General features: G+C 42.8%; 1 protein-coding gene across 2 annotated transcripts in view; it reads left to right on the top strand.

Moving 5' to 3' along the window:
* The window catches only part of LOC311132398 (syndetin-like), a 214,882-nt gene that overhangs the window by 178,733 nt on the left and 16,288 nt on the right, over positions 1 to 19,861 (top strand). For both annotated transcript variants that reach the window (XM_084165674.1, XM_084165673.1), the window contains one exon: positions 10,311 to 10,465. In XM_084165674.1, coding sequence (XP_084021800.1) covers positions 10,311 to 10,465 — 155 coding nt within the window. The remainder of the gene's footprint in view (positions 1 to 10,310; positions 10,466 to 19,861) is intronic.

Below are 19,861 nucleotides of genomic sequence, written 5' to 3'. Positions count from 1 at the left end.
GCCAGCCAGGTAGGCTATACTCCTGTTGTAAAGCAAAGCAATGTCCTTAATATTAGGAAAGTTGAGAAATAAATATAGCAGGCCTAGCCTATAGAAAGCTGATGGGATCCTCCGCTTTTTAAGAGGCCATCAAAACTCTGTTTTCTCAGTCAATTGCATAGCCTATAGAAATGTTGCGCAACATGAGCTCATGGGCTCTCATGAAGTGTTTGATTTGATTTTTGAAAACATTTGCATTGATGTCAGAGTGATTAGAGGGGCAATAGAGTGCTGAGTACCAGGCAGTTAGCAAGTTTGGTAGGCTACTAATGACCAGCAGCAGCATCAGAGCTTGGAGAAGCCTAGTTACCATGACTTAGTGGAATTTGACTGCGGTCACAACTCTTGACCACCGGTGTGGCGGTTATACGGTCACTGTAACAACCCTAATCAGAACAGCATTAGTGGAGCTGTGATTACTCAGTTCTCAGTAAAGTGAAATCAGGTTAACCAGTGAATTAGTGTGGAGATGTTGTCAGCATTAGTCATTTCTCCATGGAAGGTGTGAAAAGCCCCCCGTCACCACTTCAGTGACCCATTACAGTTGAGTCTAATGGGTTTTCATGCAAAAAGGGCTGTTTATTAGGTTGCTCGAAATGGCAGTCATAAGTGGTTCTTTGTGTGTCACATTGTCAAAAATGTGCTTACCATGAAGACCTAGAATCTGCTCAGACACTTTTTCAAGTGTGGTGTCTTCCTTACTGTGAGTTATTGATATGGACTTGAATGTTCTGGTACTATGAAATTGGTATAATTCTAAACAGATTCTACCCCTGGAAGTGTATTCTCCCAGTAAAAGACCTATGGGTCTCCTCATGAGATTCAGTCTGATGTCTTGAAATGATTCATTACCTCAAGCACCACTTTGATTCTACAACCAACACATAATTAAAGTGTTGTGCGTTTACAATTAAATGAATTATAATTTTTCTCTCTTCCATCCTCCCTTTTGCCCTTTTATTGCTTTCACTCAGATAAAACTGAGCTTTCAATAGACTCCACAGAATAGGATTTTCCCCCACTGGTTTGCTATCTAAATTCGTAAAAAATAAATAATAATGAACTGCTCTGGAGAACTTTCAGTTTATTTGAAGTGAAATACAATTGAGGAAGTACATGTGAGTTTCTGTAGTGGAAGGGAAGCAGTATTAGGTATTGATTAGGCATTGATTAGTTATTGATTTAATTGGTCTGACCTGAAAAAAACAGGAACCCTGAGTGACTGAGCTTGCATTTAAAATAACTTACCCTCATGGCGTTCACTCTTTATTTTTGGATTTTGTTATGCTTGAAAAATGAAGTAAGCTTTATGCAACATCTTTTTTAAGTGCAGAGCCATCACACCTTTTGTTTGTCTGAATTCACGGGTTTTACACACCAGCCAAGCTTCTGGGAGAGCGCCATGGTCCCCTTTTCATTTGTTGGTAAAATACAGTCATGTATGTAAGATGCATTAAGTGCAATCTCAAAGTTATTTCTGTTACACCAATACTTTTATATAATGTATTTGAGCGTTTAACATACAGTAAGCTACTATGGTATACATAATAAAACGTATTTGATCTATTTAAAATAGTTACTGTTCTAGATCTCTTCAATGTAAGACGTGTAAGTGACTGGTCAAAGGTGGTCTCTGTACCCCCTTCTGACGGCAGTCTGCGTCAATAACACTCTCCTGTGTACTATTTCTTAGCTACTGTTTTCAAGCAGATTGCTTTTGATGCCACTGTCTGTCTTTAGGCACTCTTTACATTTACATTTTAGTCTATTAGCAGACGATCTTATCCAGAGTGCATACATTATTATTATTATTTTTATTTATTTATACTGTTCCCCTGTGGGAAACGAACCCACAACCCTGGCATAACAAACGCCATGCTCTACCAACTGAGCTACATGGGACTTTATGAGTGGCTGCATCAGAGAAGAGTCACAGTATCACTGTGACAAAGTTATCCCATAGGGTCGTCTGGTTCCTCCCTCCCTAATGTCCTTGTTCTCACTCTGCATAATGTTTACCCCGAGTGTCAGTGGACCCATCGCACAATGTTCTTGGCTTTCCTAAATGGGCGTAGCAGCACTGTGAGAAATGGATGAAGTGTGTCGGGCGACAGGTGTCTTTGAAAGGGAAAAATACATTTCATAGCGTGGGAATTCATAACCACACTGTATCAATTCATTCACTGTAACATCACATCCTCCTGTTCCGTAAAGGAAATGTGATTTTAAAGGGACGAGCTGGGATTAAAAGCGGGCACTCCTCCACATTTGTGGCTGGTGAATTGACACCACAGTTACATTAATCACAAACAATGGAGTAAAACCAGCTTATATTTTGTGCTTAATGGGGTAAGACAGTTGAACTAATCTTATAAGGCATTTATAAGTTATAGACTTCAAAAATCATTGGCTATATACTGTATATATTTAATTTTAAAGTCTGAAAATGGATGTACCAATCCCAGATTGTGCCTTTAATCCCTCAAATCTCTTGAACTCTATGAAGTTGACAGAAGTTTAGAGGTAATGTGCATTAGTTCCAGCAAGGAAGCAGCCCACATGAGCTGTAGGGCTGGGAATTGCCAGGGACCTCACAATAAGATATTATCACGATACATTTAAGTGTTGATACGATATGTATTGCGATTCTCATGATTCTATATATATTGCGATTTGATACTGTGATTTTATTGCGATTTTACGTTCTAAAAATATTGCTCACACTATGTCTGCTGCAGAGAGACGAGAGAGCCATAATAAAAACAAGTTTTGATCAGTCATGGAAATAAAAGTGCCGAAAACACGTTGGCTCACTATTTAAAAAGCTATAGGATTAAAAATACCGGAGTTTTGGCGCAGGTACAGCTGACTAGCACTAGCTAACGCTACCTAGCTAATGCTAAGTATCGATATATTATCACCCAAAATAATATTGCGATATGTAACTATCTATTTTTTCCCCCATCACTAATGAGCTGTACTTTTGTCTCTTTAAGCATCTATTGAACTTAAGAGATTAATTCTTCAGAGGATATGCTTTTAGAAATTGAGTTATTCTTGCTGTGAGTGCCTCTGTTTTTAGCTACAGTTATAGGATTCAGCCACGGGGCTCTTCAACTGGTTTTTCACTTTATTTAATCTTCATTTCCCTCCTCTTGGATGCTCTGCTCAGTTTTGATGGAAGCTAGAAATCATGCCTGTGTCATAATGGAATGGATGCAAACCTTTCCCAAGCACATTGGCTCAGCCTATATTTATTCAACACTCACCAAAATTCTATTCTCTGTCTTTTCTTCCTCCGCTCAGATTTTCTTTTGAGGATTCACCCCGAAATGTTTCAGATTTCTCTTTTTAATCACCCAAACAATATCTCAACCATTGTGGATTTTGCATAATTGCGCAGGCTTATGCAGGTTGAATGAATGCCTTCCAAGGCAGCAGCCAGTGGAATTGCAACGCAGTGTTGTGTTAGCATGTCTGGATAAACAGATTAGCAACATACAGTGATGCTACGGTATAACTACTCTGGCAGCTGGTATTGAGTTAGGAAAAACTAAATTACTCCAAAATGTAGGCTACTACTGTAGCCTACAGTTATTCCAATCTCCGCAAGAGTGCACTCTCATGGACAGCACACCTAAAGTTGACTTGGTACCTCGAAATAAACAGAAATATCCATAATAATATGGTCTGTAAACTTCCTTATGGCCAATAACACAGTATATCAAACTGAGAGCAGTAGTCGCCATGAGAGGAAAATCTATGTAAAGTACATAAGGCCCTACAGTAGATATACAGCCACATTCAGGCAAAAGAGCCATTTTTGGATGTCTCTCAAACAGTACAGTAATTGTGTAGCGGTATTGTTAGATGGGGGTAAAGATAAAGGTCTTAAAATGTCCCAAGTATCATTTTACATTTTTTACATTTTAGTCATTTAGCAGACGCTCTTATCCAGAGCGACTTACAGTTAGTGAGTGCATACATTTTTCATACTAGCCCCCCGTGGGAAACGAACCCACAACCCTGGCGTTGCAAGCCTCATGCTGTACCAACTTAGCTACAGGGGATTTGGTATCCTTGGCCAAATCACAATAGTCCCACAAAAAAACTATCCAGTCCAATCAATAATCAAAAATAATAAACAATCTCAAATGCACTCCTTTGAACACAAATGTAAAAAATAAAATAAAAACAAAGTCAGGAGTGGCAATAATAGTCCAGCAACACAGAACATCAAAGGGTGCACAGTGAAAAAATAGAAACTGTGCTGCAGTGTCTAAAGCAACGGAGCGAGAGAGGGAAAATTAGGGTGAGAGAGAGAGAGGGGCGTCTTAGCTGTTGACTTCAGGCTTGCAGTTGTTCTCGTTTGTCCGTCCAATACAACTGTTGGTTTGATTGTCAAAGCTCTGCAACACTGTTGCTACTAATCCATGCGATCAATGACAGGAGCGGTCCCAACAGATTCCAAACACGACCTAGAGCGTTAACACCGGCTATCGACTTAAAAACTTGCTCTTGAAGTGGCAGCGCAGTTGAAGGCTCCGTGTAGGATTTCGCCACAATGGAAACTACGACTCTGGATAAGTATCTTCCAAAATACCAGAAGCCAGCTGTACGATGTCAATAAGTCAACTCAATGATTTCTCTCCTGATATAAACTATTGTATATAGGAAAGTCTGTTCCCCCTCAGCTTTCTGGCAAGAGAAAGCCTGATACACTAACACCAACAGAATAAAACGATGTGGAGAATGTCTCATGTCAGTGGATGAAAAGTTGCTCCCTAAAAACTTAAGGCCATACATTTGTTGAATCTAGCTGCCTTGCTCAGGGGCAGAACGACAGATTTTTGCCTTGGTGGCTTGGGGATTCGATCCAGCAACCTTTCGGTTACTGGCCCAACGCTCCTACCCGCCAGGCTACATGTTGTTTCTACTTGCACGTACGTACGCACACACACATGATACAGTGCCTTGCAAAAGTATTCATTCCCCTTGGCGTTTTTCCTGTTTTGTTGCATTACAACCTGTAAGTTAAATTGATTTTTATTTGGATTTCATGTAATGGACATACACAAAATAGTCAAAATTGGTGAAGTGAAATGAAAAAAATTACTTTTTCAAAGAATTCAAAAAAATACTGAGGGGCCAGGAACTTATGATGATTTTAATGTGAATCATTACTTACTTGCACAAACACACACACACTCCAGGAACAACGCAATCAAGTGGGGATGTTTAAAATCCTTCAAATAAAATAATACACTTTTTAATCCCATTTATCTTTTGTATTTGTTTTGGAAATAGAACAAAATAAGATTTCAGTCTGCATATATCTGATTAGTATGTATCCAGCTGTGAATTCCTTTAATGCAAGCTGTTTTCTCAACAAATATCTTCTTGATTTGATTTAATGTTTTCTGGTGTGTTATCCATGTAGGCCCTACGGTTACTGTAAATATTCAAGATGCCCAAAGGGCACCGGTAGACGATTATGTTAATGTCGTTTCATCTATTCAACAGCTAATGCATGTCTTATTGAACATGTAATAGTCATTTATTACTAATACATCTTTAATGGATTGGCAACAGCATGTATCGCTGTAGCAAAGATTGTGATATTAAAGTGAAACAATTATTAATTTAAGATAGATTAACTTATTTACCTCAAGTTTTTACTATAACAGGTAGTTTTTTTTATTAATGTGCTACAGTGTGAACCCAAAAGCTTCCCACCATTAGGAAACAACATTATCTTTCCCTTCGAAAACTGGACTTAAAACAAGATAAGAATTACAAACTGTTCTCTCTATTTTTATGGGGGTCGGTCAGGATTTTCATACCGTGTTAAATCCACAGGAAGAAACCATGTGGAGTTATGAGCAATGTGAAGAGAAACATATTTTTTCTCTGTAGTCTTCAGGGGGAACATTTTATTTTCCTCTTTCTATAAAGTGATTGTTTACACCTGTGGAGCATGGTTAATAAAAGGACATGGCGTGCTCTTTTTGTTGATTTAAATAGGAAACCGCCTTTTCATCCGCAATAGACTTGAATTTGTACAGTGTCCATATTAGGACAGTATCACCATGTTCTGATGAAACTGACACAAGTCCTATTGAGACGGAGGCTTTCCTTATATATACACCATCAATACATTTGATCTTGACGACATCGTTTTTTAAAAATTATTATTCAGTGCCTTCAGAAAGTATTCATACCTATTGACTTATTTCACATTTTGTTGTGGTACAGCCTGAATTCAACATTGATTAAATATATTCGTTTTCTCATTCATCTACACACAATAGCCCATAATGACAAAGTGAAAACATGTTTTTAGAAATGTTTGCAAATTTATTGAAAATGAAATACAGAAATATCTCATTTACATAAGTATTCACACCCCTCAGTCAATACTTTGTAGAAACACCTTTGGCAGCGATTGCAGCTGTGAGTCTTTCTGGGTAAGTCTCTAAGAGCTTTCCACACCTGGATTGAGCAACATTTTCCCATTATTCTTTTCAAAATTCATCAAGCTCTGTCAAATTGGTTGTTCATCATTGCTAGACAACAATTTTCAGGTCTTGCCATAGATTTTCAAGTAGATTTAAGTCAAAACTGTAGCTCGGCCACTCAGGAACATTCACTGTCTTCTTGGTAAGCAACTCCAGTGTAGGTTTGGCATTGTGTTTTATGTTATTGTCCTGCTAAACTTCATCTCCCAGTGTCTGGTGGAAAGCAGACTGAACCAGGTTTTCCTCTAGGATTTTGCCTTTGCTTAGCTCCATTCTGTTTCTTTTTTATCCTGAAAAACTTCCTAGTCCTTAACGATTACAAGCATACCCATAACATGATGCAGCCACCACTATGCTTGAAAATATGGAGAGTGGACTCAGTAATGTGTTGGATTGGATTTGCCCCAAACATAACACTTTGTATTCAGAACTAAAAGTTAATTGCTTTGCCACATTATTTGCAGTATTAATTTAGTGCCTTATTTGTATTCTGTACAGGCTTCCTTCTTTTCAATCTGTCATTTAGGTTAGTATTGTGGATTAACTACAATGTTGTTGATCCATCCTCAGTTTTCTCCTATCACAGCCATTAGACTCTGTAGCTGTTTTAAAGTCACCATTGGCCACATGGTGAAATCCCTGAGCGGTTTCCTTCCTCTGGAAACTGAGTTAGGAAGGATGCCTGTATCTTTTTTTTTTTATTTCACCTGTATCTTTGTAGTGACTGGGTGTATTGATACACCATCCAAAGTGTAATTAATAACTTCACCATGCTCAAATGGATATTCATTGTCTCCTTTTTTTCTTTCTTCTACCAATAGGTGCCCTTCTTTGCAAGGCATTGTGGTTGAACCTGTGTTTGAAATTCAATGCTCGACTGAGGGACCTTACAGAGGCAGTCATTCAAAAATCATGTTAAACACTATTATTGCATACAGAGTGGGTCCTTGCAACTTATTATGTGACAAGTTAAGCACAGTTTTACTCTTGAACTTATTTAGGCTTGCCATAACAAAGGGGTTGAATACTTATTGACTCACGACATTTCAGCTTTTCATTTTGAATACATTCTTTCCACTTTGACATAATTGGGTATTGTGTGTAGGCCAGCTACAAAAAAAGCTCAATTTAATCCATTTTAAATTCAGGCTGTAACACAACAAAATGTGGGAAAGTCAAGGGGTGTGAATACTTTCTGAAGGCACTGTACTTTGACCTAATGACTTTAATCGGTCTGTTGTGATGGACTGATAGATTACTTTGCTTCCAGAGCAAGACAGCTTTGAAAAGCTTGACAAGATTTAAAAAATCAAATGCCAAAAAGTCTCAGTTGAGAACAAATCGATATTTCTTGTTAGTGTTCCGCAAAGTGAGGGTAAACGGTTTGGTCCGAGGTTTGGGGTAGTTGTCAGTTCCTTAATTACTTTTACTTTAGTGCTTATTTTATCTTGAGTAATGTCCGTACTCAGAATAGAGTGTGGGGCTAATAGGTTTTCTGGATAAACTCCACCAGTGCAGGACGTTAATCATGTTTATGCTGCAGAAAGGACCCATGATGCAGTTTACTGCACATCATTTCTTGGTTTTACTCCTTGAAGGTATTGCTCACCCCAATTACTATCTTGCATCATCTAATGGTTCCCTAGACAGGAGTAGGTGGGATTTGGAAAGTTAGCATCCCAAGATATTATCAAATTGGTATTTGACTCACAAATCTAACCATGGGAAGATTGCAAGTGACCGAGCCTTCTACCATTGTCACATTACAAAGCATCAGTTTAATGTTTTTGACATCTGGTTATGTCGAGAGGTGGCTGCCATGAGGAGCTTCACGCTGTGGGTACAGATCTAGGATCAGATTCCCCTCCTCCAGTTCAACCTTAATTTTGTGGGGAAAATGCTAAACCCAAGATCACCGTCGAGGGGCAACTTCACCCTACCCCGAACTTCATCTGAATGGTCATATTCCCTCTGCAGTGATATGAACATCCTAATCTGTTAAATGCTGCATGTTGAATGCCAGAACATTCTCTGATTCTTTGATCGGACTCTTTGACATCCTTTAGACCCGCCCCTCTTATCATTGATTAATGGTTTCTAAGGTAACTCACATAACTCTTTATTGGTAATTAATTTGTCTCTAGTAGGCCCCAAAGTGGTATTTCCTACCAATTACTAGCCCATTCATGATTCATAATTTCTAATTAGCTACTTAACCAATGAGTTAAAGGTAATTTAGCCATTTATGAGAAATGAATTAGTGGTTTAATTTCACATTTTCCATAATTCTTGAATGTTTCAATGTTTTCACTGATTCATATAGAGCTTGCCTTGCTACTTGGTAGCAGTTCCTCATAATTAGAATTGCAATATTCCAGTAAATTCCCAGGTTTTCCATAAATCCCAGTTGGAACATTCTCGGGATCAGGAAGGAATAAGCAGAATATCCGGAATCCTACAGTCAGGATTGCTGGAAAACATGGGACTTTTGGGAAAGTTACTGGAATGTTGCTATTTAGTATTAGGTAACCTGAGATAACAGGGTTCTTCTCCCCAGGAGAGTATGGAGCCTGTATGTATGTAAGTGGATGATGGTGGACAGGTTTAATTGCTTTCCATTTGGTCATTACCTACTGCATGTGATTGCTATTGATTTGGCCCTGCTGCTCTGCTTCTGTTGTTTTAGGGATACACACACACACACACACACAAACACACACACAGCTTGACAACCCGCATGATCCATTGTCAAGCCCAGAAGAACCTTTATGAAAAATTATGTCTTCTAGTGTTTGGATTGTATTGTTGTGATTAATGGACGTGGCCCGTGGGGCTGGCTGATTTTCCTCTGTATTTCACAGCTAAAGAAAAGCCAGAAAAGTGTGTGAGAGTGAAATGTGCTGGTGCATGTCAAACAGTAGCGGAATCAATACAGACTATTCTAGAATACCGCTGAGAGCTTACTCCCTTCTACTGTTAAAAATAGACCCAGTGATTTCCATAAGACTACATAATATTGCATACATCAGAGATTAAGTGAGGGCTGTAGTTTCTTTCCCTCATGGTTCAAAAGGAGAAAGATGAGAAGGAAGTTTCTTGACTTCTTGATCTTTCTTGTCTTTATCTGTTTAATGCAATATGACGATGAGGTCAGAAAGAGCTCTAGTATCTAGAGGTCAGAGACTCCGATCCCTATGGGCCCTGATCAAAAGTAGTGTACTAAATAGGGAATAGGGTGCCATTTGGAACTCAGTCTTAGATATACAGTTATACTTAGATATAAATAATTGTATGTCACTGCTGTAGCTCAGTGTTTGAGCTCTGTGTGGTACAGCCAACTCTCATATCTGGCTGTTATAGCCTTCAGTCATACCTCACTACTCTAGCTTTAAATTGGACACTTGGCTAATGTCAGTGGTGCTATTAGCCTGTAATCCACAGTGGATCCAAAGAAAGCCTCTCTCGACCCAGGTCTCCATCCAAACTTTTTATGCTCTCGAAAAAAGAAATGTAATGACAGGCCTGATGGAAACAGCAAATTTGTCGGTAAACTTTCCAAATGTCGACAAAACAAAATACGCTAGATTCGGGAAAGCATGCAGTTTATTAGGCTACAGATTAAGTAAGTTATGAAGAACTTCACAGGGTGGTGAAAGTGCAAGGTGATGAGCTTGATGCTTCTGTCCTTCTCTCTGTTTCCGTGTTCTGTCAAAGCTAACTCTTCCATCCTCTCGCTCTGTCCCCCGGTTATAGGAGTCTCTGGGGGAAGGCGGCTCCAGCGTCCACGGTGGTCCAGTGGAGGAGAGAAAGGAGAAGGTGCCCAGCCCCCACCTCAGCCAGCTTGTGGTCCTGACAGCCAGCGAGACCCTCTACGGCCTGGCCCAGAGGGTTGTCGCCACAGAGTCACTGTAAGAGAACCTTCCTGCCGTAACTCATTCATACCTCTGTATGCTCCTTTAGAAGTCCCCTCTTTATAGTTGATACCTCTGTGTACCTGTAACGGGTGGCTGACACTGAGTCACTATAATCCTGCGAGTATTCATCACGTCTTGCAACAGAAACCGTTTACCGTGTAAGAACCAAACAGAATCAAACTGAGCAAACGGAACGAAACTGGGAGGGACCTACCTGAATTTGTCCAATAGAAACTCCCGTTTTCCATTTGGAGTAAACGGTTTCTGTTGCGAAACGTTTTGCAACTGACGAAACGTTTGGCAACAGAATCGGCATAATGAATACATCCCTGTTTCTACCTTCTGTATGGTCTTTTAGAAGTCCCTAGAGGGTGTTGGCTACAGAGTTACTTTAGGGTCGGGGTGCCCACTTTGTTCTTTGCTTTGTGGAGACACTTTTATTGGATGTGATTACTAATAAATGTAAAGTTGTCAAGTTAACCAAGTTTGTTAGCTAATTAAAGTACATGATTCAATGCTGCTCTGTTGGAGAAACAGTAGGTAGTGTGCTGTCTGCCACAGCCCTGTGTGTGTCCCTGCCCTCCCTTTGCGGCCATGAGATCTAAAGGCGACTGCTGTGGTAAGACGAGCAGTTTTCCTGATGAGTCAATAGAGGCTGTCTCACGACTCCATCCCCCGAGGGGTATTCATTCAATTAAGTGGTATGATGCAGGAGTCTCTGAGAGCTCTACGTGTCTCTCTGGCTGCGTTCCAAATGGCAACCTGTTCCCAAAGGGCTCTGGTCAAAAGTAGTGCACTATATAGTGAACATGGCACCATTTGAGACACACTCTCTTCCTTTTCTCTAATCTTCAGGATGCTGGCGCTGCAGGGAAACGGGCTGTTAGATCACTTTTTATTCCTAAATTGAGTTAGTGGATATTTCTCTCCCCAGTTTACATTCTGCTGTTGTTTACAGTTCAGTGCCAGTCTCCCCTTCTCTCTGTCTCCCCCCTTTCTCGGTCTCCCTCTCTCTCCCTCTCTCGGTCTCCCTCTCTCTCCCCCTCTCTCTCTCCCCCCTCTCGGTCTCCCTCTCTCTCCCCCCTCTCTGTCTCCCTCTCTCTCCCCCTCTCGGTCTCTCTCTCTCTCCCCCTCTCTCTCTCTCCCTCTCTCTCCCCCTCTCTCTCTCCCCCCTCTCGGTCTCCCTCTCTCTCCCCCCTCTCTGTCTCCCTCTCTCTCCCCCTCTCGGTCTCTCTCTCTCTCCCCCTCTCTCTCTCCCCCTCTCTCTCTCTCCCCCCTCTCGGTCTCCCTCTCTCTCCCCCCTCTCTGTCTCCCTCTCTCTCCCCCTCTCGGTCTCTCTCTCTCTCCCCCTCTCTCTCTCTCCCTCTCTCGGTCTCTCCCGGTCTCTCCCTCTCTCGGTCTCTCCCTCTCTCGGTCTCCCTCTATCTCCCCCTCTCGGTCTCCCCCTCTCGGTCTCCCCCTCTCGATCTCCCGCTCTCTCCCTCTCCCTCCCCCACTCAGTCGCTTTCTCTTTATCTCTCTCTCTCACTTCATTTCTCACTCCCTTTCCTTTTCACTCCATCACCTACACACACACACTTAGGCATTCACTATGCATACTTAAAAGTCTAACAATAGCCGAGCCCTGACTTGGAGTGGTTTATGTGAAACTGCTTATGGATGCCGGTATGCCAGCCAGGGACCCCGATTCCGAGGCACCTGTCACCACACCCGCTGCCAGATGGCCCAAACAGAAAACTAGACAACAACAAAAAAGACAAAGTTTATATAAAACGTTATCTTTTTAAACCGTAGAGAGCAGGTAGCAGAGAGGGACACCACTTCATTAAAGCCTTGATTAAAGGGCCAATCAGCAGTTGAAACAATAAAAAACGTCTCCCTGCCACTATTTAGGTAGAAAGCTGAGGGATGGGACTGGAGAAATTGGTTTCAAGGACTGACCATCCATGATATCAAAATGATAGTTTTAAACATGTTTTGAGGCTTTACCGTGTTTGTTTACATTTACTTTGTTTACAAACATTGGAGTAAAACAAGCTCATATTTTGGGTTCTGATGGGGTACGACAGTTGAACTAAGCTCATAAGGCATCTATAAGTTATATTCTTCAAGAATCAATGGGCACATAGCATTAATTTATGAGTCCAAAAATAGATGTAGCATCTGCTGATTGCCCCTTTTAAAGGAAGTAAGGAAGGGTCCTTAGTAAGGGTCTAACGGTTCACCAAACCCACGGCTCGGTACATATTGCGGTTTTGGGGTCACGGTTCAGTTCGGCTTCGGTAAAGCGGGAAAATGAAATGCCAACAGTTAGCTACTTCCATATACACTGAGTGTACGAAACATTATGAACATCTGCTCTTTCCATGACATAGACTGACCAGGTGAATCCAGGTGAAAGCTATGATCCCTAATTGATGTCACCTGTTAAATCCACTTCAATCAGTGTAGATGAAGGGGAGGAGACAGGTTAAAGAAGGATTTTTAAGCCTTGAGACAATAGAGACATTGATCGTGTACAGTGGGGGAAAAAAGTATTTAGTCAGCCACCAATTGTGCAAGTTCTCCCACTTAAAAAGATGAAAGAGGCCTGTAATTTTCATCATAGGTACACGTCAACTATGACAGACAAATTGAGAAAAAAAATCCAGAAAATCACATTGTAGGATTTTTTATGAATGTATTTGCAAATGATGGTGGAAAATAAGTATTTGGTCACCTACAAACAAGCAAGATTTCTGGCTCTCACAGACCTGTAACTTCTTCTTTAAGAGGCTCCTCTGTCCTCCACTCGTTACCTGTGTTAATGGCACCTGTTTGAACTTGTTATCAGTATAAAAGACACCTGTCCACAACCTCAAACAGCCACACTCCAAACTCCACTATGGCCAAGACCAAAGAGCTGTCAAAGGACACCAGAAACAAAATTGTAGACCTGCACCAGGCTGGGAAGACTGAATCTGCAATAGGTAAGCAGCTTGGTTTGAAGAAATCAACTGTGGGTGCAATTATTAGGAAATGGAAGACATACAAGACCACTGATAATCTCCCTCGATCTGGGGCTCCACACAAGATCTCACCCCGTGGGGTCAAAATGAACACAAGAACGGTGAGCAAAAATCCCAGAACCACACGGGGGGACCTAGTGAATGACCTGCAGAGAGCTGGGATCAAAGTAACAAAGCCTACCATCAGTAACACACTACGCCGCCAGGGACTCAAATCCTGCAGTGCCAGACGTGTCCCCCTGCTTAAGCCAGTACATGTCCAGGCCCGTCTGAAGTTTGCTAGAGTGTATTTGGATGATCCAGAAGAGGATTGGGAGAATGTCATATGGTCAGATGAAACCAAAATATAACTTTTTGGTAAAAACTCAACTCGTCGTATTTGGAGGACAAAGAATGCTGAGTTGCATCCAAAGAACACCATACCTACTGTGAAGCATGGGGGTGGAAACATAATGCTTTGGGGCTGTTTTTCTGCAAAGGGACCAGGACGACTGATCCGTGTAAAGGAAAGAATGAATGGGGCCATGTATCGTGAGATTTTGAGTGAAAACCTCCTTCCATCAGCAAGGGCATTGAAGATGTAACGTGGCTGGGTCTTTCAGCATGACAATGATCCCAAACACACTGCCCGGGCAACGAAGGAGTGGCTTCGTAAGAAGTATTTCAAGGTCCTGGAGTGGCCTAGCCAGTCTCCAGATCTCAACCCCATAGAAAATCTTTGGAGGGAGTTGAAAGTCCGTGTTGCCCAGCGACAGCCCCAAAACATCACTGCTCTAGAGGAGATCTGCATGGAGGAATGGGCCAAAATACCAGCAACAGTGTGTGAAAACCTTGTGAAGACTTACAGAAAACGTTTGACCTGTGTCATTGCCAACAAAGGGTGTATATAACAAAGTATTGAGAAACTTTTGTTTTTGACCAAATACTTATTTTCCACCATAATTTGCAAATAAATTCATTAAAAATCCTACAATGTGATTTTCTGGATTTTTTTTTCTCATTTTGTCTGTCATAGTTGACGTGTACCTATGATGAAAATTACAGGCCTCTCTCATCTTTTTAAGTGGGAGAACTTGCACAATTGGTGGCTGACTAAATACTTTTTTCACCCACTGTATGTGTGCCATTCAGAGGGTGAATGGGCAAGACAAAATATTTAAGTGTCTTTGAACGGGGTATGATAGTAGGTACCAGGCGCACCGGTTTGTGTCAAGAACTGCAATGATGCTGTTTTTTTCACGCTCAACAATTTCCCGTGTGTATCAAGAATGGTCCTCTACCCAAAGGACATCCAGCCAACTTGACATAACTGTGGGAAGCATTGGAGTCAACATGGGCCCACATCCTTGTGGAACGCTTTCAACACCTTGTAGAGTCCATGCCCCGACGAATTGAGGCTGTTCTGAGGGTAAAAGCGGGGTGCAACTCAATATTAGAAAGGTGTTCCTAATGTTTTGTACACTCAGTGTTTGTCCATCCATCTGTAGTAAGCGCAACACAGGGTGCATTGGCCAATTCCTTGACAACTTTGGCTTTAGCTTGCTTATATAGAGGGGGTACTACCTGTTTGCTGAAATAGATGCGAGAGGGCAAAGTTCGTAACGTGGCTCGAGCACTTTCACGAGGTGCTAAAACCACCTATTCTACTCAACCACCAAGAATGTGCGCATATCCGCAGCTATAAATATACCTATCGCTCTTGTAATTTCTTTGGCCCGGTCAGAAACAGCTGCGAAGGGCTGCTTGAATGCAGAGGGGAGACTAAGTTTGTGTTGTAGTTTTTTCCCGTTTCCATCTTTCTCCGGTGGAAATGTGTAAATGTGTCAACATGTTTCTCTCTCTGGCCATCGCCGTTGTAATCTACTGGGAAGCCAAAACGTTCCCAAACTGGAGATTTAAACGATGATTGAGAATCATTCTGGTTTATCGACCCCCACCACTCGCCATCGTACAGAACTAGTTCCCGGCTGCGCCTCACAAAAGGACAGTTTGAAATGCGCCAATTAAGATAATAGTTTAGATTACAACGTGCACATAGGATCTAGTTGTTTTAACGGAATAGCCTGAAATGTTTTTTTCAGCTCAGATTTACTCAAGGCATAATATACCTACAACGCAGCATAGGCATAGCCTACAGGCCTAGTGTGTTACATTTTTGATGTATTCATTTGGGTTCACAGTGCGGACAGAACCGAGGTCCCCGTACAGAACGTTTTGGTACCAATATGTGTACCGTTGCACCCATAGTTCTTAGGGAATAACACATATAGCCATCTATCCCTGTGCATAATTGTACTGAATTTCTTTCCCCTCAGAGCAGGGTTACTGGAGCGGTGGAAGGAGATACGCACCACCTAACCCCTCTGTCGCAGCACCCAGACATGCTCAGCATACAATACACCATTTTTAATATAGCCATTACTGGCTGTTGGAGCCTCTAAAGGGCTGCTCTACCTGTAACACCTAATTTAGCATTTGCTTTAATGGAATAATCAATGAGGGCCGCCCTGGGGCCATGAGCAAAGATCAAGATTATAGGTGCGAGAGATAAAGGGCGGGGAAATGCCTTTCGCCATTGTCTATCTATATAAGAATAACCCGATAAACGGCAGGGCTTCGCTCGTTTGGCCCCCGCGGCTTAGCGGCATATCTCTCCCCACGGTAAACATAAGCTTTGTGTTCACGGTGGTGACTGGTGCATAATGAACATTTTCAGAGTCCAGAAAAACAAATGTATTTGTCAATGCTCATTTGTGGGGCTGTTGGTATATTAAACGGTGGCAGGTGCTAGCTGTGTGTATGTCTCGTGGCGTCTTGGACACCACTTGTGCTCATTAATGTTCGATGGATGAGTGTAATGCACTCTGTCTGTTCCCGCGACCGGGAGACCCATGGGGCGGCGCACAATTGGCCCAGCGTCGTCTAGGGTAGGGGAGGGAATGGCCGGCAGGGGATGTAGCTCAGCTGGTAGAGCATGGCGTTTGCAACGCCAGGGTTGTGGGTTCGATTCCCACGGGGGGGTATGACATTTTTTCAATAAAAAGGAATAAAAAGGAAAAATAACAATAATGTATGCACTCACTAAGTCTGAGTCGCTCTGGATAAGAGCGTCTGCTAAATGACGTAAATGTAAATGTAAATGTGAGGTTCTATTTGCTTCCCACACATCTACTTGGCCCAACATTTGCAATTATATCTGTCCCTGACACATATATTTGGAATAAGTTGAAGTGTGTTTTTGTTTGTCATTGGTCAGCTACCTGCTACAGCAACAAGTACTTGTTAATAAAGAATGTGTCCTCACAATGTCTTTATGTAACGATCATCTTGGAAATGGCACATTATGGACATACGCATGTTTAATCTATCCTCGGTAATTACATCTGAATGGTTCGTGTTGCATCACCAGATAAAAAACCCTGCAAGTGTAACTGCTATTCAATGGCTAAACTATTTATATTCATTTTCTCCTTCTCTCTTTCTCTCTCTTTTTCCAAATTATCTCCGTCTCCATCTTCAGCCTACTTAGTAGCATTATCCACATGCTGTCCTAGTATGTGTCCCAAATGGCACCCTAGTGCACTACATTTGACCAGAGCCCTATGTTTCAAAAGTAATGCACTGTATAGGGAATAGGGTGCCATTTGGGACGCATCCCTAGTCCGTAGTATACTATATATTTTTTGTTAACAGTTACCATACTGTTATAATGCGGTCAATAATCCCCATGCCTCCACCTAGCCTTGACCTTACTATGTGGTCAGTCATTAAAAACAAATCTCCTGTTTAGCACTCTCTGTTGCCCATCATTAATCTGTGGTTTTTGAATAAGACTCCAGGGTTCTTATATGCTACTGTAGTTCCCTGAATGACTGGCTGGTTGGCTGACTCTCCTGAACTCCAACCCAGTTAGCTGAACTTATTTTACATTTACATTTACATTTTAGTCATTTAGCAGACGCTCTTATCCAGAGCGACTTACAGGAGCAATTAGGGTTAAGTGCCTTGCTCAAGGGCACATTTACGTCATTTAGCAGACGCTCTTATCCAGAGCGACTCACAAATTGGTGCATTCACCCTATAGCCAGTGGGATAACCACTTTACAATTTTGGGGGGGGGGGGGGTAGAAGGATTACTTTATCCTATCCCAGGTATTCCTTAAAGAGGTGGGGTTTCAAATGTCTCCGGAAGGTGGTGAGTGACTCCGCTGTCCTGGCGTCGTGAGGGAGCTTGTTCCACCATTGGGGTGCCAGAGCAGCGAACAGTTTTGACTGGGCTGAGCGGGAACTATGCTTCCGCAGAGGAAGGGGAGCCAGCAGGCCAGAGGTGGATGAACGCAATGCCCTCGTTTGGGTGTAGGGACTGATCAGAGCCCGAAGGTACAGAGGTGCCGTTCCCCTCACTGCTCCATAGGCAAGCACCATGGTCTTGTAACGGATGCGAGCTTCAACTGGAAGCCAGTGGAGTGTGCGGAGGAGGGGGGTGACGTGAGAGAACTTGGGAAGGTTGAACACCAGACGGGCTGCGGCATTCTGGATGAGTTGTAGGGGTTTAATGGCACAGGCAGGGAGGCCAGCCAACAGCGAGTTGCAGTAATCCAGACGGGAGATGACAAGTGCCTGGATTAGGACCTGTGCCGCTTCCTGTGTAAGGCAGGGTCGTACTCTCCGAATGTTGTAGAGCATGAACCTGCAGGAGCGGGTCACCGCCTTGATGTTAGCGGAGAACGACAGGGTGTTGTCCAGGGTCACGCCAAGGCTCTTCGCACTCTGGGAGGAGGACACAACGGAGTTGTCAACCGTGATGGCGAGATCATGGAACGGGCAGTCCTTCCCCGGGAGGAAGAGCAGCTCCGTCTTGCCAGGGTTCAGCTTGAGGTGGTGATCCGTCATCCATACTGATATGTCTGCCAGACATGCAGAGATGCGATTCGCCACCTGGTTATCAGAAGGGGGAAAGGAGAAGATTAGTTGTGTATCGTCAGCGTAGCAATGATAGGAGAGGCCATGTGAGGATATGACAGAGCCAAGTGACTTGGTGTATAGGGAGAAAAGGAGAGGGCCTAGAACTGAGCCCTGGGGGACACCAGTGGTGAGAGCACGTGGTGCGGAGACAGCTTCTCGCCACGCCACTTGGTAGGAGCGACCGGTCAGGTAGGACGCAATCCAGGAGTGAGCCGCGCCGGAGATGCCCAGCTCGGAGAGGGTGGAGAGGAGGATCTGATGGTTCACAGTATCAAAGGCAGCAGACAGGTCTAGAAGGACAAGAGCAGAGGAGAGAGAGTTAGCTTTAGCAGTGCGGAGAGCCTCCGTGACACAGAGAAGAGCAGTCTCAGTTGAATGACCAGTCCTGAAACCTGACTGGTTTGGATCAAGAAGGTCATTCTGAGAGAGATAGCAAGAGAGTTGGCTAAAGACGGCACGCTCAATAGTTTTGGAAAGAAAAGAAAGAAGGGATACTGGTCTGTAGTTGTTGACATCAGTGGGATCGAGTGTTGGTTTTTTGAGAAGGGGAGCAACTCTCGCTCTCTTGAAGACGGAAGGGACATGGCCAGCGGTCAAGGATGAGTTGATCAGCGAGGTGAGGTAGGGGAGAAGGTCACCGGAGATGGTCTGGAGAAGAGAGGAGGGGATGGGGTCAAGCGGGCAGGTTGTTGGGCGGCCTGCAGTCACAAGTCGCAGGATTTTATCTGGAGAGAGAGGGGAGAAAGAAGTCAAAGCATAGGGTAGGGCAGTGTGAGTAGGACCAGCAGTGTCATTAGACTTAACAGACGAGGATCGGATGTCGTCAACCTTCTTTTCAAAGTGGTTGACGAAGTCATCCACAGAGAGAGAGGAGGGGGGGGGGGGGGGGGGATTCAGCAGGGAGGAAAATGTGGCAAAGAGCTTCCTAGGGTTAGAGGCAGATGCTTGGAATTTAGAGTGGTAGAAAGTGGCCTTAGCAGCAGAAACAGATGAAGAAAATGTAGAGAGGAGGGAGTGAAAAGATGCCAGGTCGGCAGGGAGTTTAGTTTTCTTCCATTTCCGCTCCTTCTTGAATTGTGTTTAGCAAAATGTAAACAAACTGAAAATAATGGCATCAAACACGCTGACACATTTTGAAAAATGTGCCCCGGTTTTACACTGGACAAGCTTTTGTTTTTGATTATATTGATTTTAGTTTAGTTTTTTCTCCCACTAACTGTTCTGCTCAGTGTTTGCTAATGTATAGCAGTGGTGATGGAAACCGAGTGAATGTAAAAACTTCTACTGAGTTTTAGGCTGTTGGGCCTGATATGGTGTTCATTTCTAACAACACAGAAGGTGCAGTATGACCTTGCCGAAACGAAGTCTCTAGCTACGTCCCACAACCGTCCACCTCCATCTGAAGTTAGGATTGAAA

The sequence above is a fragment of the Coregonus lavaretus genome (genome assembly GCF_964263955.1).
Source record: "Coregonus lavaretus genome assembly, chromosome: 7".
In the NCBI taxonomy this organism is placed as follows: Eukaryota; Metazoa; Chordata; class Actinopteri; order Salmoniformes; family Salmonidae; genus Coregonus; species Coregonus lavaretus.
The sequence above is the reverse complement of the archived record's forward strand: the minus strand, read 5'-3'. Positions and strand labels throughout refer to the sequence as shown.